The sequence below is a fragment of the Ranitomeya variabilis genome, chromosome 3 (assembly GCF_051348905.1).
Source record: "Ranitomeya variabilis isolate aRanVar5 chromosome 3, aRanVar5.hap1, whole genome shotgun sequence".
Taxonomy (NCBI): Eukaryota; Metazoa; Chordata; class Amphibia; order Anura; family Dendrobatidae; genus Ranitomeya; species Ranitomeya variabilis.
In genome coordinates, this window is record NC_135234.1 from 365,824,418 (window position 1) to 365,851,483 (window position 27,066).

At 44.6% G+C, this 27,066-nt stretch overlaps 1 protein-coding gene across 2 annotated transcripts in view; it reads left to right on the forward strand.

The window, feature by feature from the left end:
* LOC143816023 (mannosyl-oligosaccharide 1,2-alpha-mannosidase IA-like) overlaps positions 1-27,066 on the forward strand; it is a 284,363-nt gene that overhangs the window by 245,256 nt on the left and 12,041 nt on the right. For both annotated transcript variants that reach the window (XR_013223873.1, XM_077295925.1), the window contains exon 11: positions 22,105-22,277. Coding sequence is in view for 1 of the 2 variants with exons in the window: in XM_077295925.1 (XP_077152040.1) it covers positions 22,105-22,277 (173 nt within the window). In the remaining variant the exon portion in view is untranslated. The remainder of the gene's footprint in view (positions 1-22,104; positions 22,278-27,066) is intronic.

Sequence of the window (27,066 nt, forward strand, 5' to 3'; positions counted from 1 at the left end):
TAGCGGCTATTGGTTTGCGAAAAAGAGAAGTGCACACCTTTCCTTCCTTCACTTCTACCAAGACATCTAAGAACTCCAGTCGTTCACCCCCAAATACCGACGTAAAAGACATGTTGAGAGTATTAACTTGGTTCAGGTATAACACAAATTCATCAAAAGTATCTTTCGGGCCATCCCAAATGATGGCAATATCATCCACATACCTGCGGAAATATTTGACATGCTGCAAAAAAATGTTATCCTTCGAATATACATATTTCTCTTCAAAAAAACCAAGGAACAGATTCGCAAAAGTGCATGCTACCGGGGTCCCCATCGCAGTCCCTTCTTGCTGCAAATACCACTTATCCAAAAAAGTGAAGGTGTTGTGAGTTAATACAAAATTTAGCCCTTCACAAACAAAACTAATAAAATTGTCACTTTTATCTGTAGTGCTCAAAATGGATTTAATAATGTCTACCCCGACACCTTGAGGAATTCTTGTGTACAGGCTTTCTACGTCTATCGACGCCAAGGAAAAGCCATCCTGCCACTCAAAATCTTGTATACTTTTAAGGAAAGAATTGGTGTCTTTTAAATAGGACGGGATTTTATTCAACATGGGACGCAACAGCCAATCCATGTATTGGGATAGGGGCTCAGTGAGCGATCCTATCCCTGATACAATGGGGCGGCCCGGGGGTTTTTTAACAGATTTGTGCACCTTAGGAATGTGGTACCAATGGGGTTTGGTGGGGAACCCCGGTAGCAATTTTTCTGCCTTCTTCTGCGAAACTGTTCCTAGCTCAACATATTTCTTCAAATAAGATCTCAACTCATTTTTAAATTTCTGCAACGGGTTACTCATCAGAGGTCTATATACAGTACTGTCCGATAGTTGCCTCATGGCTTCATTGATGTAATAATCTCTGGGGAGTAAAACTATTTTACCCCCCTTATCGGCGGCTCTGACTATAGTGTCTTTCCAAGATCTGATGTCTTGTAGTGCTTTCTCTTCTTTTGCCGTAATATTGTTGGTGGCTTTATGATATATTAAAGCCTCGACATCTTTTGTGACCTGGGCTTCAAATAAGTCAATCAAATTTCCCGGTGATGTAACAGGCATGAAACTGGAGGGTGCTCCTCCTTTAAAAGGGACAATGTTCCCACCCTCCTCAATATTACTTCTATTTATATTTTCTGTTAGCCCCAATAATAATTCAGCATCCTCCTTCATGTCCACTAAAGCGTCCGTACCAGCCATAAATCCCAGCGGACCAATAGAGCATGGACTCTCTCCTTCTAACACATTATCAACAAAATCTTTATTGAGGAAATTTTTGAACAGATGTATTTTTCTAATAGATTTAAAAAGATCTATCTTAAACTCAGTCAGGTCGAAATCCTCCGGGATGCTATAATTAAGACCTTTAGCTAGCAGAGACAGATGTTCCAGAGAAAGGACATGGTCAGTCAAATTAAGTACAGTGTCTTCAAGTGGGACAACTAGTATTTCTTTGTCCAAGCGACATGTCTCCGCTTCCGTTGTTTTCTTTGCTCTCTTTCGATGTCTTTTTCTTCCACCTCTCCTAATCTGTCTCCTAAAGGGGTGGAAATTCCTGCGGCTTCCATATCCACTCAGGAGAAATGCACACCACCGCTCTATGCGTATATGTAAAAGGTAAACTTTATTAACGATACCAATTAAAAACATCTAAAAACAGTGAACTATTCCACCCACAGTAATCCCGCCAATGAACAACTATATAGTATAGTAAGGTACGGGTATTAGGACATTTTGACATTTCATATGATCTAATGTTATGTATTGTACCTGCATTTGATATGTGACTATGTACCTGTTCATTGGCGGGATTACTGTGGTCGCAAGAAGATGGGAGCATTATAGAATGCTGTAGATAAGCCCTGAAAGGCGGTGGCCGCATCTTATAGTGGCCAAAACAGCTGACACGTTCCCTTTAAATTTCTGAATAATATATGCAACTGTAGTCACAGGAACATCAAGCTGCTAGGAGATGGTCTTATAACTTTTACCTTTAACATATTTGTCTATAATTTTCTTTCTAATCTCCTGAGACAACTCTTTCCTTCGCTTCCTCTGGTCCATGTTGAGTGTGATACACACCATGTCACCAAACAGCACAGTGAGTATCTGTAGCCCTATATACAGGCCCACTCACTGATTCCAAGATTGTAGACACTTGTGATGCTAGTTAGTGGGCTCACACCTTGATTTAACATGTCCCTTTTGTCACATTATTTTCAGGGGTACCATCATTTCTGTCCAGGCCTATTTCATGAGTTTTATTTTTTTTAAAGTTCTGTAGAAGCATGGTTGAAAAGCAATCTCTGACTTTCATATGTTCATTTTCATAGATTTTTTATTTTTTATTACTTTTGTCATATTCAAGTTCTTTATGTGACCATTGTGGGTTTTTCTGTGATTAAACGAGGGGTGCCAACAATTTTGACCACGTGTGTATAACTAGGTATCAGGGCAGTGTGGGCTTGGCATTAGAATATATGTCAATGCCACTGGTGACATGACAGAGTCCAAAGAAAAGGTCCTGTTTTCCTCCATACACATGCAGTTGGAAGCAATAGAGTGGATTGCTGTGGAGCTTAGAGGAACGTGTCTTCATCACAGTTAGCTAGAAGTGAGGTATGACTCACTAAACACAGTGCACTACTCCTTACCGTAGGTCTATATTGAGGGCTATATGTAATGACCCAGAAGGGGCCATTACAACTGTTTCTGCATTCATAGGAGCCTGTGGAATAATTCATGCTTTGATGTATTATTTGGTGTCATTCTGTCAGATTAAATGTAAATTGTTGCTCTGTAATACCACTGGAGACTATCAGGTGGTGGTATAAGGGTCAGCAAGAGACTGTATTGGAGGATGGCTGATCCTCCGTAGTGTGGCAGAGGTTGCTGGTAGTTGGCAGTTGGATAGACTCAGGCCCGACTAGAGGTGAGGAGTAGTGATGAGCGAGTATACTTGTTGCTCGGGTTTTCCCGAGCATGCTCGGGTGGTCTCCGAGTATTTTGGCGTGCTGAATACATGTGGAGGTTGCCTGTTTGTTAGGGAATTCCCACATGTATTCAGCCTGTCTAGCAGTCGCAAATCATGCACCTGAGGCGCCGAAAACTAAATCTCCGAGCACTCCAAAATACTCGGAGGACACCCAAACATGCTTGGGAAAACCTGAGCAACGAGTATACTCGCTCATCACTAGTGAGGAGTAGGGTACAAAGGCTGCTAGGATTGAGTAACTTGCCAGACAGTCTTTTCAGAGCCCATTGCAGCAAGGCCAAACCTGTATGGAAATCCAGTGTTGCGGCTAAATGCTGATGAAGCTGTGATTCATTGATCTGTTATCCAGTAAACCATTTGAACTTTGAACTGTTCATGCCAAGGTCTGGTCAGCACCCTGACACCCCAAACTGCACAACACCACAAAATAGCCATCCCACCACTCAGCACCTACATCTGAGGATAACAGTGCCTCCTGGTCCTACTACTCGGTTGTGGCATACATTACATCTGAAATTTTGGGAGGCTTTTTAAATGGGAGTGTGGCCCCATTAAGAGTTGCAGTGGTAACTTGCTTTTGTAAAATGGGTTATACCCGAAGGCAGATAAAGGTTCAGACAGTCTATCCCCCTTTAGCTTCCCCAGCGGTACTCACTCAGGCCTCTGTAGTGCGCTATTCTGAGCTCCAAGGGTTCAGGAATCGCAATGGCGCGTAGTAAACTGCCAAGTGGCGGATGACCCTGGTGCGTGCTGAAGCACATGCGGCAGCAGGTTCTTCCCCTATTCTCAGGCAAATAAAGTTCTTTTAACACAAGACGGGGTCAATTCAGCCTAAGGTGAACACAAGGCACAGAATTAATAATCCTGTTCATGACACCAAAAATTTCATATGTAATGTATGTGCAGCGCCCCAGAGTCCTGGTCGTTGCAGTACTGACGCTCCGCCGCTAAGGGGAGTGATGGTACCTCTGATGGCACTTAAGGAGTTCACCTGACCAGGTATCACAGTCACACTTTACACTTCACATTCTGGCCACCAGGGGGAGCAAAGGGTTCTATGTATTAGGCCACTCCTCACAATCTGGTAAAACTGGGGGCTGGATAGGAAGTTAGTCAGAAGCTGACTGGGTTGGAACCTGGCAACATTCTGTGGCAGAGGGTGTTGCAGGGGAAGATTCAGGGGGGTCTGTCATGATTCTCAATGGCGAGAGAACATAGCCCAGCATATATAAGAACTAGCTCTTGGAAGATGGAATCTAAACTGACCATGAACTAAACCTGCCGCACAATTAACAGTGGCCGGGTAGCGTGCCTACGTTTTATCCCTAGACGCCCAGCGCCAGCCGGAGGACTAACTAATCCTAGCAGAGGAAAATACAGTCCTGGCTCACCTCTAGAGAAATTTCCCCAAAAGGCAGACAGAGGCCCCCACATATATTGGCGGTGATTTTAGATGAAATGACAAACGTAGTATGAAAATAGGTTTAGCAAAATCGAGGTCCGCTTACTAGATAGCAGGAAGACAGAAAGGGCACTTTCATGGTCAGCTGAAAACCCTATCAAAACACCATCCAGAAATTACTTTAAGACTCTAGTATTAACTCATAACACCAGAGTGGCAATTTCAGATCACAAGAGCTTTCCAGACACAGTAACGAAACAGCAGCTGTGAACTGGAACAAAATGCAAAAACAAACTAGGACGAAAGTCCAACTTAGCTGGGAGTTGTCTAGTAGCAGGAACATGCAAAGAAAGGCTTCTGATTACATTGTTGACCGGCATGAAACTGACAGAGGAGCAAGGTTATATAGAGACTCCCACATCCTGATGGGAACAGGTGAACAGAGAGGATGATGCACACAAGTTCAATTCCACCAGTGGCCACCGGGGGAGCCCAGAATCCAATTTCACAACAGTACCCCCCCCTCAAGGAGGGGGCACCGAACCCTCACCAGAACCACCAGGGCGATCAGGATGAGCCCTATGAAAGGCACGGACAAGATCGGAGGCATGAACATCAGAGGCAGTCACCCAAGAATTATCCTCCTGACCGTATCCCTTCCATTTGACCAGATACTGGAGTTTCCGTCTGGAAACACGGGAGTCTAAGATCTTTTCCACAACGTACTCCAACTCACCCTCAACCAACACCGGAGCAGGAGGCTCAACGGAAGGCACAACCGGTACCTCATACCTGCGCAATAATGACCGATGAAAAACATTATGAATAGAAAAAGATGCAGGGAGGTCCAAACGGAAGGACACAGGGTTAAGAATCTCCAATATCTTGTACGGGCCGATGAACCGAGGCTTAAACTTAGGAGAAGAAACCCTCATAGGGACAAAATGAGAAGACAACCACACCAAGTCCCCAACACAAAGCCGAGGACCAACACGACGACGGCGGTTGGCAAAAAGCTGAGTCTTCTCCTGGGACAACTTCAAATTGTCCACCACCTGCCCCCAAATCTGATGCAACCTCTCCACCACAGCATCCACTCCAGGACAATCCGAAGATTCCACCTGACCGGAGGAAAATCGAGGATGAAACCCCGAATTACAGAAAAACGGGGACACCAAGGTGGCAGAGCTGGCCCGATTATTGAGGGCGAACTCCGCCAATGGCAAAAAAGCAACCCAATCATCCTGATCCGCAGACACAAAACACCTCAAATATGTCTCCAAGGTCTGATTAGTCCGCTCGGTCTGGCCATTAGTCTGAGGATGGAAAGCAGACGAAAAAGACAAATCTATGCCCATCCTAGCACAGAATGCCCGCCAAAATCTAGACACGAATTGGGTCCCTCTGTCAGAAACGATATTCTCCGGAATACCATGCAAACGAACAACATTTTGAAAAAACAGAGGAACCAACTCGGAAGAAGAAGGCAACTTAGGCAAGGGAACCAAATGGACCATCTTAGAGAAACGGTCACACACCACCCAGATGACAGACATCTTCTGAGAAACAGGCAGATCCGAAATAAAATCCATCGAGATGTGCGTCCAAGGCCTCTTCGGAATAGGCAAGGGCAACAACAATCCACTAGCCCGAGAACAACAAGGCTTGGCCCGAGCACAAACGTCACAAGACTGCACAAAGCCTCGCACATCTCGTGACAGGGAAGGCCACCAGAAGGACCTTGCCACCAAATCCCTGGTACCAAAGATTCCAGGATGACCTGCCAACGCAGAAGAATGAACCTCAGAGATAACTCTACTGGTCCAATCATCAGGAACAAACAGTCTACCAGGTGGGCAACGATCCGGTCTATCCGCCTGAAACTCCTGCAAGGCCCGCCGCAGGTCTGGAGAAACGGCAGACAATATCACTCCATCCTTAAGGATACCTGTGGGCTCAGAATTACCAGGGGAGTCAGGCTCAAAACTCCTAGAAAGGGCATCCGCCTTAACATTCTTAGAACCCGGTAGGTATGACACCACAAAATTAAACCGAGAGAAAAACAACGACCAGCGCGCCTGTCTAGGATTCAGGCGCCTGGCAGACTCAAGGTAAATTAAATTTTTGTGGTCAGTCAATACCACCACCTGATGTCTGGCCCCCTCAAGCCAGTGACGCCACTCCTCAAAAGCCCACTTCATGGCCAAAAGCTCCCGATTCCCAATATCATAATTCCGCTCGGCGGGCGAAAATTTACGGGAAAAAAAAGCACAAGGTCTCATCACGGGGCAGTCGGAACTTCTCTGCGACAACACCGCCCCAGCTCCGATTTCAGAAGCGTCGACCTCAACCTGAAAAGGAAGAGCAACATCAGGCTGACGCAACACAGGGGCGGAAGAAAAGCGGCGCTTAAGCTCCCGAAAGGCCTCCACAGCATCAGGGGACCAATCAGCAACATCAGCACCCTTCTTAGTCAAATCACTCAATGGTTTAACAACATCAGAAAAACCAGCAATAAATCGACGATAAAAGTTAGCAAAGCCCAAAAATTTCTGAAGACTCTTAAGAGAAGAGGGTTGCGTCCAATCACAAATAGCCTGAACCTTGACAGGATCCATCTCGATGGAAGAGGGGGAAAAAATGTATCCCAAGAAGGAAATCTTTTGAACCCCAAAAACGCACTTAGAACCCTTCACACACAAGGAATTAGACCGCAAAACCTGAAAAACCCTCCTGACCTGCTGGACATGAGAGTCCCAGTCATCCGAAAAAATCAGAATATCATCCAGATACACAATCATAAATTTATCCAAATAATCGCGGAAAATGTCATGCATAAAGGACTGGAAGACTGAAGGGGCATTTGAAAGACCAAAAGGCATCACCAAATACTCAAAGTGGCCCTCGGGCGTATTAAATGCGGTTTTCCACTCATCCCCCTGCTTGATTCGCACCAAATTATACGCCCCACGGAGATCAATCTTAGAGACCCACTTGGCCCCCTTTATACGAGCAAACAAATCAGTCAGCAGTGGTAACGGATATTGATATTTAACCGTGATTTTATTCAAAAGCCGATAATCAATACACGGCCTCAAAGAGCCATCTTTCTTAGACACAAAGAAAAAACCGGCTCCTAAGGGAGATGACGAAGGACGAATATGTCCCTTTTCCAAGGACTCCTTTATATATTCTCGCATAGCAGCGTGTTCAGGCACAGACAGATTAAATAAACGACCCTTAGGGTATTTACTACCCGGGATCAAATCTATGGCACAATCGCACTCCCGGTGCGGAGGTAGTGAACCAAGCTTGGGTTCTTCAAAAACGTCACGATAGTCAGACAAGAATTCAGGAATCTCAGAGGGAATAGATGATGAAATGGAAACCAAAGGTACGTCCCCATGAGTCCCTTTACATCCCCAGCTTAACACAGACATAGCTTTCCAGTCGAGGACTGGGTTATGAGATTGCAGCCATGGCAATCCTAGCACCAAAACATCATGTAGATTATACAGCACCAGAAAGCGAATAATCTCCTGGTGATCCGGATTAATACGCATAGTTACTTGTGTCCAGTATTGTGGTTTATTACTAGCCAATGGGGTGGAGTCAATCCCCTTCAGAGGTATAGGAGCTTCCAAAGGCTCCAAATCATACCCACAGCGTTTGGCAAAGGACCAATCCATAAGACTCAAAGCGGCGCCAGAGTCGACATAGGTGTCCGCGGTAATAGATGATAAAGAACAAATCAGGGTCACAGATAGAATAAACTTAGACTGTAAAGTGCTAATTGAAACAGACTTGTCAAGCTTCTTAGTACGCTTAGAGCATGCTGATATAACATGAGTTGAATCACCACAATAGAAGCACAACCCATTTTTTCGTCTAAAATTCTGCCGCTCGCTTCTGGACAGAATTCTATCACATTGCATATTTTCTGGCGTCTTCTCAGTAGACACCGCCAAATGGTGCACAGGTTTGCGCTCCCGCAGACGCCTATCGATCTGAATAGCCATTGTCATGGACTCATTCAGACCCGCAGGCACAGGGAACCCCACCATAACATCCTTAATGGCATCAGAGAGACCTTCTCTGAAAATCGCCGCCAGGGCGCACTCATTCCACTGAGTAAGCACAGACCATTTACGGAATTTTTGGCAGTATATTTCAGCTTCATCTTGCCCCTGAGATAGGGACATCAAAGCTTTTTCCGCCTGAAGCTCTAAATGAGGTTCCTCATAAAGCAACCCCAAGGCCAGAAAAAACGCATCCACATTGAGCAACGCAGGATCCCCTGGTGTCAATGCAAAAGCCCAATCTTGAGGGTCGCCCCGGAGCAAGGAAATTACAATCCTGACCTGCTGTGCAGGATCTCCGGCAGAGCGAGACTTCAGGGACAAAAACAATTTGCAATTATTTTTAAAATTTTGAAAGCAAGATCTATTCCCTGAAAAAAATTCAGGCAAAGGAATTCTTGGTTCAGACATAGGTGCATGAACAACAAAATCTTGCAAATTTTGTACCTTCGTGGCGAGATTATTCAAACCTGTAGCTACACTCTGAAGATCCATTTCAAACAGGTGAACACAGAGCCATTCAAGGATTAGAAGGAGAGAAAGAGAGGAAGGCTGCAGTATAGGCAGACTAGCAAGTGATTCAATTATGAGCACACTCAGAACTAGAGAAAAAAAAAAAAAAAAATTTTCAGCAGACTTCTTTTTTCTCTCCTTTCTCAGCCAATAATTTAACCCTTTTGGGCCGGTCAAACTGTCATGATTCTCAATGGCGAGAGAACATAGCCCAGCATATATAAGAACTAGCTCTTGGAAGATGGAATCTAAACTGACCATGAACTAAACCTGCCGCACAATTAACAGTGGCCGGGTAGCGTGCCTACGTTTTATCCCTAGACGCCCAGCGCCAGCCGGAGGACTAACTAATCCTAGCAGAGGAAAATACAGTCCTGGCTCACCTCTAGAGAAATTTCCCCAAAAGGCAGACAGAGGCCCCCACATATATTGGCGGTGATTTTAGATGAAATGACAAACGTAGTATGAAAATAGGTTTAGCAAAATCGAGGTCCGCTTACTAGATAGCAGGAAGACAGAAAGGGCACTTTCATGGTCAGCTGAAAACCCTATCAAAACACCATCCAGAAATTACTTTAAGACTCTAGTATTAACTCATAACACCAGAGTGGCAATTTCAGATCACAAGAGCTTTCCAGACACAGTAACGAAACAGCAGCTGTGAACTGGAACAAAATGCAAAAACAAACTAGGACGAAAGTCCAACTTAGCTGGGAGTTGTCTAGTAGCAGGAACATGCAAAGAAAGGCTTCTGATTACATTGTTGACCGGCATGAAACTGACAGAGGAGCAAGGTTATATAGAGACTCCCACATCCTGATGGGAACAGGTGAACAGAGAGGATGATGCACACAAGTTCAATTCCACCAGTGGCCACCGGGGGAGCCCAGAATCCAATTTCACAACAGGGGTCTCTGTCAGGGGTGGGATCCTGACAGTGGCCTAGCGAATAGAACAGAACGTTACGGAGCCGCGCCTGCACCCGTTGCGGTGGCATCCTAAGAAAGGAAACGAAGCGAGGTTTATTGTGGAGAAGTGAGAAACGAGATCGCAGCAAAAAGGAGATAAAGCCAGTAGGAGTCGTGCCATAAGATCGAGGCAACATCCTACTGAGGCGCGTAGCCGGTGGCCGGAACGCCGAGGAAGTATTAGGCTCCAAGCAATACTTCAAACAGCGGCAGGACAGTTAATTTTAGGTTGGCTGTCTCACCTAAATCACCTAAGAAGACATAGTGGGCAATTGTGGGAGAGGGGCGACGCTAGGCTCCCGGAAGAACTCCAGGCCTACCCGTCATACGGGTGCGTCCTATCTATATCATCTGGGGGACAGAGAAGAACATTAGAATAGATACGAGTTGTGAGAGAAGAACATCAGAAACAGACACAACAGTTGTGAGGACTATCCCGTGGTGCTCAGCAGGGAGGTACTACAACACACAGGCGCTAGAAGGTAGGCACTGATTTCCACCTGCAAAGGGAACTCTGGATGTGCCTTCGAACCGGCCGGTCTCAGCCAGCCCTATTAGCAGTACTCTGGATTGAGGATCCTGAAGCCTTCAGTAAAGAGGTAAAGAGACTGCAACCCTGTGTCCTCGTTATTCATCGCGACCCGCACCACGCACCATCCCCTCATCTTCCATTGGACGCCCCTTAGCAGGGTCACGGACCGGGTCTAGCCACCGTGACAACCCCAGGACCAAGACTGAGAGGCCCGGTACCGAGTACCCCGTGGCCCTGCGTCTGGGGGCGCTCCAATTTGGCGTCACGAACAGGATCTACTTAAGCCTGAAGAATCAGGTCATGTGTGCCTTGGAACTGTGTCTGAATTGTGCTTGAACTGTGACTTATTGCAAAGACTGTGTATTGCCACTTCCCGCCAAAACCGCCGCCATTACAGCGCCAAGGGGAGCGCAGGAGAAGAAGAAGGGCGTGGAAGTGGGCGTAGACAAGCTGAAGAGCGCGAAAGACAATGGTCGCCCAGTCTAAATATTTCTGTACCTTGAGGACGTGTCCGTCAGCAGCCGAGATCCGCCTCCTAATCCTCAATGGAGGGTGGAGACAAAGAAAAAGAAACCGCCCACGAAGGAGAGAGCGGGAAAAAGGCCAGGAAGTGACCCACATGGAGGACGCGATGGCTGACCGCTCAGACCCAGAGTGTGGGGTTGAAGTGGAGAACTCCCCCAGCTAACCGGAGGAGCATAGAGGCCCAGTCTCCACAGCCGATGCGGGTCTCCTGCAGCTCGAGATAGAGGACTTAATTGAACAACTCCTCCAACTGCGGGTGGTGACCAAGGCCACACCCCAGAAGATGCCAGCGGAGGATTCCCCGACATCGGTTCCTGTACCGCTGCTCGAGTTGCTGCCGATGTCTCCACAGACGTCACCACCAGCGGAGCCAGCCGCGAGGGAGGACGCTGCACCGGCCGGTAAGCCCGCCGACCCTGCCCCGCTAGCGGAGGACCTGCTGATGGACCCGGTTGCAGCACCACCTTCCCCTGGGACCTATCGACTCCAGCACCTCCTTCCCTGGGACCAGGCCACGGGCATGGAGCACCTCCTAAAGGCCCCGATCTCTCCAATCACCTTGCCGGGCGCGGTCTATGCAGAGCTACGGCCACCAGAGTAGATCCTAATGTTCTGAAACTGTACATAGTTAACTGTTTGTTTCCCTGCTTTTCGCTGCTAATACCCGACCAGGGTTATTCTTAAAGGGATCTCTTTGTTTACTCGGGATCCCTATTGCTTTTTATTTTTGCTCTTGCTTTTTATTTTGCTTTTGTTCATCAATGTTACAAAGACTGCCGAATCATGGATGGTGAATGGTTCACAAACTGTATTGTAAATAGTTTGCACCTTCTTAAAGGTGCCCCTTACTGGTTTTACAAGAAGGAGAGCTTTGTGAAGAGACTGTTCCTGAGTACAGCATGGAAGCTCTTGCCTTAACTGGACTTGCAGATAGAGAGAGTCTGCATTACCTCAAAGAGACTTGGTTCCCTCTTAAAGGGAACGTTCACTAGTTGCACTTAAAGTATAATGTTGCCTTAAAAGGAAGTAGATGGTAATAATGTTTTACATAGGAGTAATATGTATGTAGTTAGCTAGATAGTTATAGAGAATGTTTAATAATGTTACTAGAGAATGAGGACAGGAAAGAGTTGGAAGCCGAGTTTCAATAAAGTAAACCCGTAGGGGTTAGTTAGTGAAGTCCTCCTGAGAGCCATAGAGAGATGGCTCAGTGATCCTGTACTAAGAAAAGAGGCAGTAGGCCTGGGCAGATAGACAGGTGGTCCTGCATATGAAAAATCAGAGAGTAAAAAGAAAAATGTTGCACTTAGAAGAGAGAAATAAAGAAAAAGTTAATTTATATTTTAGAGTTTTATGGTAAGCCTTTAGTGGGTTCAGCCTATACGCCCTTAAAGGAAAAGTTAAATTATTGTTCAGAATTTGCACTTAGTAGAATACACGGCTGGGTAATATAAGTTATTTGTAGTATGTTATTTAAAATATTTAACCATGTTTTGTTTGTAACGTTCAAGAGTCCTCACCTCCCATAAAAGGAAGCACTGTTATAATTACTTGTTCATAGCATTTCAAAATTTGTATGTCTTTTACTGACATGTATTGTTGTTTTCTTCCCAGTCCGGGAGTACTGGATTTAACTGGGGGGAGTGCAGCGCCCCAGAGTCCTGGTCGTTGCAGTACTGACGCTCCGCCGCTAAGGGGAGTGATGGTACATCTGATGGCACTTAAGGAGTTCACCTGACCAGGTATCACAGTCACACTTTACACTTCACATTCTGGCCACCAGGGGGAGCAAAGGGTTCTATGTATTAGGCCACTCCTCACAATCTGGTAAAACTGGGGGCTGGATAGGAAGTTAGTCAGAAGCTGACTGGGTTGGAACCTGGCAACATCCTGTGGCAGAGGGTGTTGCAGGGGAAGATTCAGGGGGGTCTCTGTCAGGGGTGGGATCCTGACAGTGGCCTAGCAAACAGAACAGAACGTTACGGAGCCGCGCCTGCACCCGTTGCGGTGGCATCCTAAGAAAGGAAACGAAGCGAGGTTTATTGTGGAGAAGTGAGAAACGAGATCGCAGCAAAAAGGAGATAAAGCCAGTAGGAGTCGTGCCGTAAGATCGAGGCAACTTCCTACTGAGGCGCGTAGCCGGTGGCCGGAACGCCGAGGAAGTATTAGGCTCCAAGCAATACTTCAAACAGCGGCAGGACAGTTAATTTTAGGTTGGCTGTCTCACCTAAATCACCTAAGAAGACATAGGGGGCAATTGTGGGAGAGGGGCGATGCTAGGGTCCCGGAAGAACTCCAGGCCTACCCGTCATACGGGTGCGTCCTATCCATATCATCTTGGGGACGGAGAAGAACATCAGAATAGATACGAGTTGTGAGAGAAGAACATCAGAAACAGACACAACAGTTGTGAGGACTATCCCGTGGTGCTCAGCAGGGAGGTACTACAACACACAGGCACTAGAAGGTAGGCACTGATTTCCACCTGCAAAGGGAACTCTGGATGTGCCTTCGGACCGGCCGGTCTCAGCCAGCCCTGTTAGCAGTACTCTGGATTGAGGATCCTGAAGCCTTCAGTAAAGAGGTAAAGAGACTGCAACCCTGTGTCCTCGTTATTCATCGCGACCCACACCACGCACCATCCCCTCATCTTCCATTGGACGCCCCTTAGCAGGGGTCTAGCCACCGTGACAACCCCAGGACCGAGACTGAGAGGCCCGGTACCGAGTACCCCGGCCCGCGGCCCTGCGTCTGGGGGCGCTCCAATTGCCACACCCGAGTAGTAGGGCCAGGTGGCACTATTAGGCCCAGATGTAGGTGTGGTATGGCTATTCTGCGATGTTGTGCAGTTTGGGGTGTCACGGTGCTCCTACCTGGCTCCTGTAGCTCCAGGCTCACGGTCACATGGTACATCTAGAGGATTTAGAGGTAGGAAGGAGGCAGACCAGACCTTGGTATGAACAGTTCAGTTTACAGGATCACAGATCAAGGAATCACAGCTTCTCCAGCGTTTAGCCGCAACACTAGATTTCCATACAGCTCCCGGCTGGATGGCAACGGGACTGCTACTCTGATATGGTAAAAGCTTTGGCCTTGCTGCGATAGCCTCTGAAAAGACTGTCTGGCAAAGTACTCAATCCTAGCAACCCTTGTACCCTACTCCTCACCTCTAATTGGGCTTGACTCTCTCCATCTGCCATCTGACAGCAACCTCTGGTCATCATAGTGACCACACTATAGAGCATGTTGATCAGACATCTTCCAATAAAATCTCTTGCTGACCCTTATACTGCCAACTGAAGTCTCCAGTGGTATTAAAGTGCAACAATTTACATTTAATCTGACATAATGACACCAGGCAATACATCAAAGCATGAATTATTCCACAGGCTCCTATGAATGCATAAACGTTTGCAATGGCCCCTTCTGGGTCATTACTCATAAATCAGCAAAGCAGAAGGCCCAGCTTATACTGTTGTTGGTGTAGTTTGTTCCAGTTGAGAAGACTAGCCCACCTGCGAGACAGAGCACCACCCTCACAGGGAGAGGGCAAGGATTGCCACCACAGAGGAGAGCAAGAAGACCTATTACTTTGTGAGTGTATCTGCTGACTGGGCTAACATTAGGAAAAGCACAGAGGAGCAGTTGACATGTAACATGGTCCCAAGGTTGGAAAAAAGATATGAATCCATCAAGTTCAGTCTTCCTTGACCAGTTACACATTCTCTATCACTAGATTATTTATAACCATAATGCAATTTTTCTTAGAAACACATTTAGCTCTTATTTACATGTGCTAGAGGATTCCACAGTCTGAATGCACTAACTGCAAAGAACCCTTTCCTATTTAGATGCCGGAATCGTCTTTTCTTTATCCATAGGAATGCCCCTGGTCCTTTGTGAGGTAAATCACATGCCAGTCTTTTATTATTGCCCACACATATATTTATACATGTAAATGAGATAAACAAGTCCAATTTTTCTAACCTCTCACTATGGGAGCGGCCTCCCATTCCGTGTAATAATCTAGTTACCCACCTCTGAACCAATTTTAGCTTTCCAATGTCCTTTTTAAAGTGTGGAAATCAAAATTAAATTCCATATTCAAGATGTGGCATTGTGTAAGGGAGCAGCCAATGCTGGGCTAGCAATTGCAGAAGTAGCAAGAACTGCCAGAGACTTAAAATGGATTTTTCACTTTTAAAAATGCGGTCCTTAAATGAAAGAACACATGTAAAGTAACAAAATACAACTGCTCCCGTCATACTGTTTTGGCTGCTGGGGTAATGTCACATTGACAGTGCACATCATCACTGAGCAGTGACTCATGCCATAATAATAAATAATACTAATTAGTATTATTAGCTATGACAAAGATCACTGCTGTGATCGAAACGCATCGCTCTATCTGGATATCTGTCATCTATTGTCCCGGATGTTCACATGCAAGTTTTAATATATTTTTCTAAATAAAGGAGCGCATTTTTTTATTCAAGGAGCTGGAAGAACTCTTTCTTATTTAACTTATCAGTCTCTGGTTCCTGGATGATGGTGGCTGGAAAAACCCACAATGGTGGCGTAGGTGGCGCGTGACATCTCTGAGCTGGTCCTGGAGAAAAGTGAAGCACTGTCTCTGTACGGCGGCAAAGTATCTTGATCTTCTTACACGTGGTCTTGTGATCCTGAAACGAGGTGCAGAACAGGGAAAGGTCTGCTGCACAGACAAAGAAGTACAAAGTCCCAGAGTGGAGGCCGCAATCTCACTGCTGTGAACCGCATGCGACGCCGGATCAGCGTTGCAAAAAGAGTCAGCAGGTGTCCAATGCACCGACCAGTTAGTGCTGTTAGGGTTGGGGATTAACGGGACTTAGTCTCTGGAGATGCACAGCCTGTATGCGCGGGGGATGGAACGCTGCAAAGCGGGCCTGTCAGTTGGCGTCGGTCTGCGGAGAGGGAGTCAACCCTCTCCTGTAGCACACGCTGGGTATCTGTCAAAAGCCCCGTTTCCACGCAAGAGTCCCCTTTATATCTCACCTGCCCCCAGCAGTCAGGTGCAAAGGTCTACTCCGGTCAGAAAGTGCTTCCCCCGGCAACAATGGTGACAATCCCGACAGTTCCGGCCCAGACACGCAAGATAGACTACTTTTCTGGTCCAACTTCCTACATAGTCACCAGCCAATATTTGTAGTGCTTTTGCGTGCGATGGAATTTGATGGAGAATTATGTTCATAGATGTAGAGAATGGACTATATGTAAAAGGACTTCGATTAGAGAATGTGATAGGCCGCCTTAAACAGATGTGTTTTTAGGGGGCGCCTTAAATGGTGTAAGTTGTGGTAAAAATAAGTAAACTGACTGAACAATATATATAATAATTATAAATGCTGGTGCATAGCCAAAAAAATACATACATAATAATAGATTATGGCTGCACACATCTGTGCTAAAATAAGGAAGTTTGAAATATAAGGAATAGGAATAGCATAACGGCTTATGAACTTTATGAACAAACATGAGATTTTAGCACAAGATTTGGCCAAATATTGTGAGCCCATTCACCAACGACAAGGTAATCTCAGATTGAATGGGTAACTACACTGCCTGCCTGGTGTGAACACTTACCTATGGTCTCTGAGCTACTGCCCAATGTGAACACATGCTTGTGGCTAATGACATGATAAAGCCTTCTTATATAGGGAGGCTCAGAACCAATAGTGTTAAGATGTAATTAAAAATCACAGGTATGGTGAAGGGCGGGACGTTCAAGTCAGAAAATAGTATATAGTAAAAATAAGTAAACTGACTGAACAATATATATAATAATTATAAATGCTGGTGCATAGCCAAAAAAATACATACATAATAATAATAGATTATGGCTGCACACATCTGTGCTAAAATAAGGAAGTTTGAAATATAAGGAATAGGAATAGCATAACGGCTTATGAACTTTATGAACAAACATGAGATTTTAGCACAAGATTTGGCCAAATATTGTGAGCCCATTCACCAACGACAAGGTAATCTCAGATTGAATGGGTAACTACACTGCCTGCCTGGTGTGGTTGTGGTAAGTCATAATTTATTGGGGTAGAGCATTCTAGAGAATTGGTGCAACTCGGGAGACGTCTTGGAGCATGGAGTGGGAGGTACGGATGTAGGGGGGTGCCGCACTGTGGAGAGCTTTGTGGTTGAGAACAAGCAGTGTAAATTGGATCTTACAATGTATGGGCAAGCAGTGCAATGACTTTCAAAGAACAGAAGGGTCAGAGTAATGATTAGCCAAATAGATGACCCTGGCAGCGGCATTAACCCCTTTCCAATGTTGGGCATAATAACATGCCCATGTCAGAATCCATCCCTTTGATGTGGGCTCTGGGGCTGGGCCCACATCTTACCCGCCACATGTCAGCTGTTTTGACCAGCTGACATATGCCTCTAACAGCCGCGGGTGGAATAGCGATCCACCCGCGGCTGTTAAACCGTTAAATGCCACTGTCAACCTCTGACAGCGGCATTTAACTCGCTCTTCTGGGAAGAGACACGGAAATCCCGCCTATTGGTTACCCCGTCACGTGATCGCGGGTCACCGATGGGTTGGCATGACAACCAGAGGTCTCCAGCAGACCTCTATGGATGTCATAGCCAGATTGCTAGGAACGCTGATCACCATAGCAAGCGAGCATGTCTGCTACACACAGGTGATCTGATCATCGCATGTATGTAGGAGAGACGATCGGATAATTGCAGTTTCTAGTCTCAATGGAGACTATTGAAGCATGCAAAAATTAAAAAAAAGTTTTTAAAAATATTAAAAAAAATACAAAAATATAAAAGTTCAAATCACCCCCCTTTCGCCCCATTCAAAACAATAAAAAAAAAATCAAACCTACACATATTTGGTATCACTGCATTCAGAATCGCCTAATCTATCAATATAAAAAAAAGAATTAACCTGATCGCTTAATGGCGTAATGAGAAAAAAAGTCAAAATGCCAGAATTACGTCTTTTAGTCGCTGCTACATTGCAATGAAATGCAATAACGGGCGATCAAAAGATTGTATCTACACCAAAATGGTATCAATAAAAATGTCAGCTTGGCGTACAAAAAATAAGCCCTTACCCAGCCCCAAATCAAGAAAAATGGAGACGCTACAGGTCTCGGAAAATGGCGCCATTTTTTTAAAACCAAAGTTTGGATTTTTATATCACCACTTAAATAAAAAAAAAACTAGACATGTTTTGTGTCTATGAGCTCACAATGACCTGGAGAATTATAATTGCAGGTCAACTTTAGCATTTAGTGAACTTGGCAAAAAAAAACCAACAATTGTGGAATTGCACTTTTTTTTTGCAATTTCACCACACTTGGAATTTTTTTCCCGTTTTCCAGTACACGATATGTTAAAACCAATGGTGTTGTTCAAAAGTACAACTTGTCCTGCAAAAAACAAGCCTTCACATGGCCATTTTGACTGAAAAATAAAAAAAGTTATGACTCTGGGAAGAAGGGGAGCAAAAAGTAAGGGATCTGCAGTGAATAACTGGGTGCACCACATGTATTTCTATGTGCGATACTTCTTGGCTCACGGAACTATGTGCTTTACAGGGTTTTAATACATGGTTAATTAAAGTAAATTAAATGTGTGACTCAATTACAATTAGGTTTGGAGCTGAAACTATTTAATCACATGCAGCTGGAATTTGCCTTCCCCTATGTCATGTCTATAACTTCCCACCTGTGAGTCATGTACTCAATGCAGATGCTATTGATAAAGAGTAACCATCATTGAAATTTTTATTACATAAATCAATAAAACATGAAAGTAAGCACGTTTGTAATATACAGTGTGGGCCATTTATATGGATACACCTAAATAAAATGGGAATGGTTGGTGATATTAACTTCCTGTTTGTGACACATTAGTGTATGGGAGGGGGAAAGCTTTTCAAGATGGGTGGTGACCATGGCGGCCATTTTGAAGTCAGCCAGATTGGATCCAACTTTATTTTTTCCAATGGGAAGAGGGTCATTTGACACATCAAACTTATTGAGAATTTCACAAGAAAAACAATGGTGTGCTTGGTTTTAATGTAACTTTATTTACAAATTTATGACCACTTATAAAATGTGTTCAAAGTGCTGCCCATTATGTTGGATTGTCAATGCAACCCTCTTCTCCCACTCTTGACACACTGATAGCAACACCGCAGATGAAATGTTAGCACAGGCTTCCCCTATTCGATGTTTCAGTTGCTGCACATCTCGTATCTTCACAACATAGACAATTGCCTTCAGAAGACCCAAAAGATAAAAGTCGAAGGGGGGCAGATCGGGAGACCTTGGTGGCCATTCAACTGGCCCATTCTGTATTTTATCAGGAAAATCTGCTTCTTTCTGCACCGGGACTAAAATATCATGTTCAGAATTCACCATTCACGGTAAAATCTGTATTCATGAAGACATATTTCTACATTATGGAGATAGATGGCAGTTGGTGCTGATAAGATTCTATGCAGATAGGAGATGGGAGAAGCTCAGCCTCTAGCTCATCCTCTCCTCTCACCTCCCCCCCTCCACATAGAGTATTATCTGTAGCAACTCCCATCTCCTATCTCAGTAATGTAACAATCTGTCTTCGCTGACTAGAGATTTTACCCATTAATTTGGAATTTTGAAAATGAATGATCAGTCCTGGCAGAGAAAAAAGCAAATCTCTGTAATAAGACATATTACAAAGTTTCTTATTTCCATATATACTATGGATCTATAAACCTTAGAATGAGCGTTAAGGAGATTTATCAAGCTAAATGCACCCAAAAAACTGTTTTCCATTTTAAAGGGTGTGGTTTAGTGGAAGGGCGTGGTCTACTATGCACTAAAAAATGCACCAAAATGTTGGCACAAAGTAAGCTAATTTATAAGCGGTGTAAACTTAGACTAGACATTCAGAAGATGTGCCAGATTTATCAAACAGCATGAACCATTACGATAATTCTGGAGCATTTTAAGACTTTCTAGTTGAAGTTTAAGACAGTGTAGAGAAATGGGCCCCATCGTCTCTCATATCTGTATTCGTTGCACATGGAATATAGAATGCCAACATTTCTCTGCAAAATAGTTTTTAGTGCTTCTCTATTATGTCACGAATGCTGGATGGACAATTTTGATTTGTAATACATGGTGATAGTGAAATTTAGGCTGGAGGTGGTGGTCTCATTAATTCCAAATCCTGGTGGTGTAGATTTTAAAATGTCAACACAGAATGACTGTTCAAACCAAGTACAGGCGCTCGGTGCATAATGGCGTGACTAAACATTTAAGTAGACCTTCCCACCTACATGTTTTCCCTCTATCTGTACCCGCCCCCTTTACTTTGATTGACAGCCCTGGCTTTATAGAGCCAGAGATGGGCAGCGATAGAGCAAAAACAAGCAGGTGGGAAGGTGCACTTAAAGGCTTAAAATCACCAGGTTTTCCCTAAATAAAGTAGAGCAACCACCTTTAATGCCTCTTTTACAGTAGTCTTTGCAGCTGTATATAAGTCCCCAATCCCCTCTGCATAGCTCAAAAATACCATTTGTTATCCTCCCATACAGTGTGGTCCTGTCCAATGGACGTCGCTGTTCTTGCTTGGCACCCCCTCTCTCAACACAATCACCGTCTTACTGCTACTACTGTGGATAACGTGTCCTAGATCATCCACACAGTGTCCCCAATCGTGCTCCTGTGCAGGCGCGCTTCTCTGCTCTGCTGAGGTCAGAATAAAGTACTGCAAAGCGCATGTGCTGGGAGAGGTCGAGGAGCGCTGATGACCCGGAAGTAAACCCGATGCATGTACAGCAGGGCAGAGTGAAGCATGCTTGCGCAGGAGTCAGATTGGGGGGCACAGTGTGGATGACGTAGGACATGCCATCCACATGAAGCAAGCAGCAAGAGGAAGGCTATTGTGACGAGACAGGACGCAACAAAGCAAGAACAGCAACTTCAATTGGATTGAACTGTGCCATATGGGGGATAATAAAATAGATTTTTTTGTGCTATGGAGAAGGGATTGGAAACTTATATACAGCCAACTAGAATACTGTAAAAGAGGCCTTAAAGGTGGTGGTTGTACTTCATATTGGGAAAACCTGGTGACAGGTTCCCTTTAAATGTTTGGCCATGCCAAAGATGTACCGAGTGAATATACTGTACGTGGTTTGAACAGTCATTCTGTGCCGACAGACTCCCTGTAACCTATTGATCTTGTTTTGATTAATAAGATATTTTAAAAAACTCAATAAAGATTACATGAATTGTAAAAAAATCTAATAGTGATAAAAACATTATCAAAATTTGTAAGAACAAAAAAATCTGTTATACGGCATAGATTGCAATCAAACAAAACTAAAGTTTATAGTTTTATTTCATCATCGGAAAAGGGGAACATAGTTACTTTGAAATACATTTGCCTATTGTATTTTATGGAGGGTATTAGAGCATGTTGAAGGGATCCTTGCCCTTGGCTCTCTGCTTATGTCTTAAGAAATCCCTGCTTTCTGGCATCTGTCACTAATTAATGCCCTGCAGAAGGCACTGGTACAGCATATCGTTTCCGCATGGTTGCATCATTTTCATGGATCCTTCTCTAGCCTCTATATCTAGGCTTATATAGGAAGACAGCATTCACACTCAGATGCCAGCACTCACACTGTTTGATAGGAAAAGCTTGAGAAGTCTCCAATTATTTTATATGAGAAAAATTGATGAAACTGATGAAAATCTGATCAAAAACACCGATGAAACTCGTTCCTTTTTTTGTGCATGAGAAAAGTCACTGTTTGAATGATCCTTTGTGACATAAGAATGTTGGTTAGAATTATATAACATTGGTAACTATTAAAACGTAACACTGGTTCATGTGATTTAGTGAAACCAGGTCCCAGCAGTATAAATGTGCACTGGACTAGCATAGTGCAGCTGATTTGGCCATCAGTGAGACCTTGCTCTGGAGGGGTACATTGTGTTAAATCACATGGAATCTCCTTATTTCTGCCTTTCAGATACTAAGCTTGGGCCGGAAGTTTTCAGATTTGATACTGGTGCCGAAGCCACATCCACCAGGCTGAGTGAACGATATTACTTACTACGACCAGAAGTGGTGGAGAGTTACTTATACTTGTGGAGATTGACACACAACCCCAAGTACAGAGAATGGGGCTGGGAGATTGTACAGGTATGAAAATCTGATGACATTTCCATTTCAGTAAAACACATTTTTTAAGTTATTGTGAGATATTAACTTTTCCATGAAATGATGTTGGTTTGTGTCTTTTGTTTTCCAATGAAATGAGTATTTCTAACATATACATGTAAAATCTAAAGATAATAAGTATACTATCTCCTATATGTGCTATATTGTCAATGTGGCATCAACTTGACACATAAAAACATAAAATTAGCCATTCTGGGCCCCCTATTCAGCCACATATTGTAACATCTGTGCTAGTTCCTGTCCTCTCTGCTTCTGCTTGGGCCGCTAGGCACCGTCACACCTTTCACGTGAAAGTGTCAATCCTGTTTTATGCCCGGCACCTTTGGTGCCACTAGATCAGGGAGTTATGGCATTGTTCAGTTTTGATTACTCCTTTCTGAGAGTTCTGGCCACTTATTTAAACCCCAGGAACTCTTGAGTTCTACTTTCCTGACTTGTAGCTCTAATTCTCTTGTGTTGTCTTACTGGTTTCTCCCATTTTCTTTTTTTTTAAATTCATTATTTATAAATTTTAAACATACAATGACGGTAAACTCACACCTGGATAGATCACAGAGAACGTTGTCCCCTGTATACACATAGTTATACATGTGAGCTTGTATAAACAACAAGGGGAGTGTAAAACAATAAACAATAATAAACAAAATAAAAGGAACAAGACATATACCAGGTGTATCCATAAACTTACAGACGGCGTAGATTCATCGAGTGGATTTCACCCATATTCTGACCTCAGCTTGAATTTTGATCATCCGCTTGCTTTTTGGTTTTGTCCCTGATGTGAACTCCTGGCACTGACGCTGCATGGCGATCCTTCTTGCCTTCAGTTTGCTCCACCGGTCAGCAGATACCCCAACCAAGGAGCCTTTGTGTAAGTCCAGGTCCCTGGACAGGGGTTAAAGGGAGAAGGCTAGGGCAACCCCTGGGTTCTGGTAAAGTGGGGATGTGGTGAAGTGGCTTCTGTTAAGCCTGGCTCTATTTACAGCTGCCAGGCTATCACGAAAGGTGCAACCGTGACAATCCTCATTCTCAAATGTACCTTCTATATAATGATAAATTAGGTAGTTTGATAAATGATGAGATGCTGCCTTTGTCTGTACATAGTGAATCAAGTGTATTGTGTCAACTACTCCTTATACAGAGGGATGAGGGGCCGACTCCTGCATTGGGGCCACTGAGCGACTAACCTCTTCCTCAGTGGGCCAGTCCGAGCCTGCTCATGCCTACCTATACTGCCAACTGTGTTGTATATATAATATTATTGCCCATAATTACCTCCAGATCTACGAATGGAAGCTAACCTAAAGAAGAATATATAGAAACAGTAACAGTGGTAGTCAAACAGAGCTGTGATCATTTTCATTTCATTTCCTATGTATTGAGACTAGCTAGGAAAGCATATTTATGATGTGTATGTTAGGAACACAGTAAAACTGCATGCTGAAACAAATCATTCTTTATTGTACGTGGCATAATCTCTTGTAACACATTGCGTATTCTCTCGGCATTCCCGACTGTTACATTCATTTTCCTTGGGTCTAATCTTTGCTGCTCTCATCCTCTTGTTGAATTGAGCTGAAAATCTTCACCTCGTTTTGCTTCAAACCAAAACAAACCGCGGTCTGTATCAGATATGACAACAAGCGGCCTCAAGAAAAAAACTCAAGTTACTAAAAAAATATAATTCCTTTATGTTCTTCCTATTAGCAAGGAATCAGAAATCATTACTAAGAGCATTAGGGAAGGCTGCCAGGAGAATGCCATGTTTAATAAAGTCCTCTTGCCAGTGTAATTGACTTCGGCTTTTCTTGTTGAGAATATTATGGATAGCTTTTGTCTCTTACAAAGAATGTGTCCATTATAAATGGGTTGTCTACTTTTCCATAACATCTTTGTATTGTACCACCTTCCTGGTGAGAATGAACCAGCATGTTGTTAGCGGCCCCATTATGTGGACATACTCTAACAGGACATCTAATTTCATACATTTTGTAGAGTATTTTACCCTAATTGGATCTGAAAGCATTCAAGATCATTCTCATTGCATTTAGTTTGTGAGCTTTGACAGTCTAAGCCTGACTAGTCTTAGATTATCATATCAACTCAATATCAGCATGAGTTTATGAGGAATCGCTCCTGTCAAACCAATCTAATCAGTTTTTATGAAGAGGTAAGCTATAGGCTGGACCAAGGTGAGTCATTAGACGTGGTCCATCTTGATTTTTCCAAAGCGTTTGATACCATGCCACACAAGAGGATGGTACACAAAATGAAAATCCTAGGTCTGGGGGAAAATGTGTGTAAATAGGTAAGTAACTGGCTTAGGCTACGTTCACATTTGCGTTGTTGTGTGTTGCGTCGGCAACGCATCGGCGACGCAACGCACAACGCATGCAAAACGCATGCAAAACGCATTGTTTTGTGACGCATGCGTCCTTTTTTTGCATGATTTTGGACGCAAAAAAAATGCAACTTGCTGCATCCTCTGCGCCCTGACGCGTGCGCCCAAAAAGACGCATGCGTCACAAAACGCAACACAACGCATGTCCATGCGCCCCCATGTTAAATATAGGGACGCATGACGCATGCGGCGACACTGCGGCGCCCAACGCAAATGTGAACGTAGCCTTAGTGATAGAAAGCAGAGGGTGGTTATAAATGGTATATTCTCTAACAGGTCACTGTGACCAGTGGGGTACCTGTTATGGACCTGGTGGTTAGGTGCACCAGAAATGACCCGATAGTTAAACACGGAATCGGGACGAGCTCTGGGGAAATGGGAACTCTGCTGACCGCAAACCCTACTCCTATCAACACAACTAGAAATAGCCGTGGAGCGTGCCCGACTCTGCCCAGACGCCCCTTCACAGCCCAAGAGCTAACTTCCCCTAAAGAAAGGAAACAAAGCCTCACTTGCCTCAGAGAAATTTCCCCAAAGGTAAAAGCAGCCCCCCACAAGCATTGACTGTGAGATAAGAGGAAATCACAAACACAGGATGAGATAGGTTTTAGCAAAGAGAGGCCAGTCTAACTAAACAGATTGAGGATAGAAAAGGGATCTTTGCGGTCAACACAAAAAGCTACAAAAACCACGCAGAGTGTGCAAAAAATACCCCCACACCGACTCACGATGCAGTGGTGCCACTCTGCACCCCCAGAGCTTCCAGCTAGCCAGATAGTTTCATGATAGCAAGCTGGACTAAAACTTAGCAAGAAAAACCATATGTAACAAATGAACAAGCAGGAACTTAGCTTGTGCTGGAGTAGACAGGTCCACAGAAAGATCCAGGAGAGATCTGATCCAGTACTAGAACATTGACAGCTGGCATGGAGTAACGATCTGAGTGGAGTTAAATAGAGAATCCAGCCTAGCCCCAAACGAGGGCAGCTGGAGAAGGAAGCTCAGAACCAGCAGCTCCACTCACAGCCACCAGAGGGAGTCCACGGACAGAACTCACCGAAGTACCATTCATGACCACAGGAGGGAGCTCGAGAACGGAATTCACAACAGTACCCCCCCCATGAGGAGGGGTCACCGAACCCTCACCCGAGCCCCCAGGCCGATCAGGACGAGCCAAATGAAAGGCACGAACTAAATCGGCAGCATGGACATCAGAGGCAACAACCCAGGAATTATCCTCCTGACCATAGCCCTTCCATTTGACCAAGTACTGAAGTTTTCGTCTCGAAACGTGAGAATCCAAAATCTTCTCCACCACATACTCCAACTCCCCCTTGACCAACACCGGAGCAGGAGGATCAACGGAGGGAACCATAGGCGCCACATATCTCTGCAGCAACGACCTATGGAACACATTATGGATGGCAAAAGAAGCAGGAAGGGCCAAACGAAATGATACAGGATTAAGAGTTTCAGAAATCTGATAAGGACCAATGAAACAAGGCTTAAACTTAGGAGAAGAAACCTTCATAGGAACATAACGAGATGATAACCAAACCAAATCCCCAACACGAAGTCGGGGACCAACACGGCGACGGCGGTTAGCGAAACGTTGAGCCTTCTCTTGGGACAAGGTCAAATTGTCCACCACATGAGTCCAAATTTGTTGCAACCTGTCCACCACAGAATCCACACCAGGACAGTCCGAAGGCTCAACCTGCCCTGAAGAAAAACGAGGATGAAAACCAGAATTACAAAAAAAAGGCGAACCCAAAGTAGCCGAACTGGCCCGATTATTAAGGGCGAACTCAGCCAATGGCAAGAAGGTCACCCAATCATCCTGATCCGCAGAAACAAAGCATCTCAGATAAGTTTCCAAAGTCTGATTGGTTCGTTCGGTTTGGCCATTTGTCTGAGGATGGAAAGCCGAAGAAAAAGACAAATCAATGCCCATCTTAGCACAAAATGACCGCCAAAACCTTGAAACAAACTGGGAACCTCTGTCAGACACGATGTTCTCCGGAATGCCATGCAAACGAACCACATGTTGGAAAAATAATGGAACCAAATCAGAGGAAGAAGGCAATTTAGGCAAGGGTACCAAATGGACCATTTTAGAGAAGCGATCGCAAACCACCCAGATGACCGACATCCTTTGAGAAACAGGAAGATCTGAAATAAAATCCATGGAAACATGCGTCCAAGGCCTTTTCGGGACAGGCAAGGGCAAAAGTAACCCACTGGCACGAGAACAGCAGGGCTTAGCCCGAGCACAAGTCCCACAAGACTGCACAAAAGAACGCACATCCCGCGACAAGGAAGGCCACCAAAAGGACCTAGCCACCAAAT